Genomic DNA, 560 nt, shown 5'->3' on the forward strand with positions numbered 1-560 from the left:
GCTGGACACAGAATTAACCCGGGCTGGACACAGAATTAACCCGAGGCACTAACGATGCTGACTGACGTGGGTCATTGCCAGCACAGCAGCCTGCAGACACAACTCCATCTGCAGAGCAGTGTCAGGACATCCCCTCACGCTGCCTGAACCCTGGGGGAAGATAAACACCAGGTTTAACTCTCAGAACCACGCTAAAAAGGCTCTGGGAACAGCAGGAACCCCTCCACAGGCTGCGGCTTCTGGAGCCTCTCCCCGACAGCTGAGGGGGCTCTGCTGGGCCCAGGCCCGGGTTAAGGCTGAGCTCAGGGGTGCTAACACTCCAAAATTCAGCTCTGAAGCCTCAGACACCCCCAGGCCAGGCTGTACCTCCAGGGGCAGGTTCCAGGCGATGTACACGTGCCACTTGTAGTCGTCCATCCACACCTCGGCCACGCGCAGCGCGTTGCGCTTGGTGTAGAAACCGATGTTGTTGTTGTACGGCTTCTTCTTACGCTCGATGTGCGCCACCCTGGAGCAGGGCAACACCTCCATGCTGCCCCCACACAGCCACACCTGAAACA

The 560-nt window shown here is 58.9% G+C and overlaps 1 protein-coding gene across 1 annotated transcript in view; it reads right to left on the reverse strand.

Moving 5' to 3' along the window:
• Nucleotides 1-560, reverse strand: part of GALNT17 (polypeptide N-acetylgalactosaminyltransferase 17) — a 137,251-nt gene that overhangs the window by 21,339 nt on the left and 115,352 nt on the right. The window contains exon 7 of the mRNA XM_015646930.3: nucleotides 367-552. Within this exon, the coding sequence (XP_015502416.1) occupies nucleotides 367-552 (186 nt within the window). The remainder of the gene's footprint in view (nucleotides 1-366; nucleotides 553-560) is intronic.

Source organism: Parus major, chromosome 19, assembly GCF_001522545.3.
Source record: "Parus major isolate Abel chromosome 19, Parus_major1.1, whole genome shotgun sequence".
Taxonomy (NCBI): domain Eukaryota; kingdom Metazoa; phylum Chordata; class Aves; order Passeriformes; family Paridae; genus Parus; species Parus major.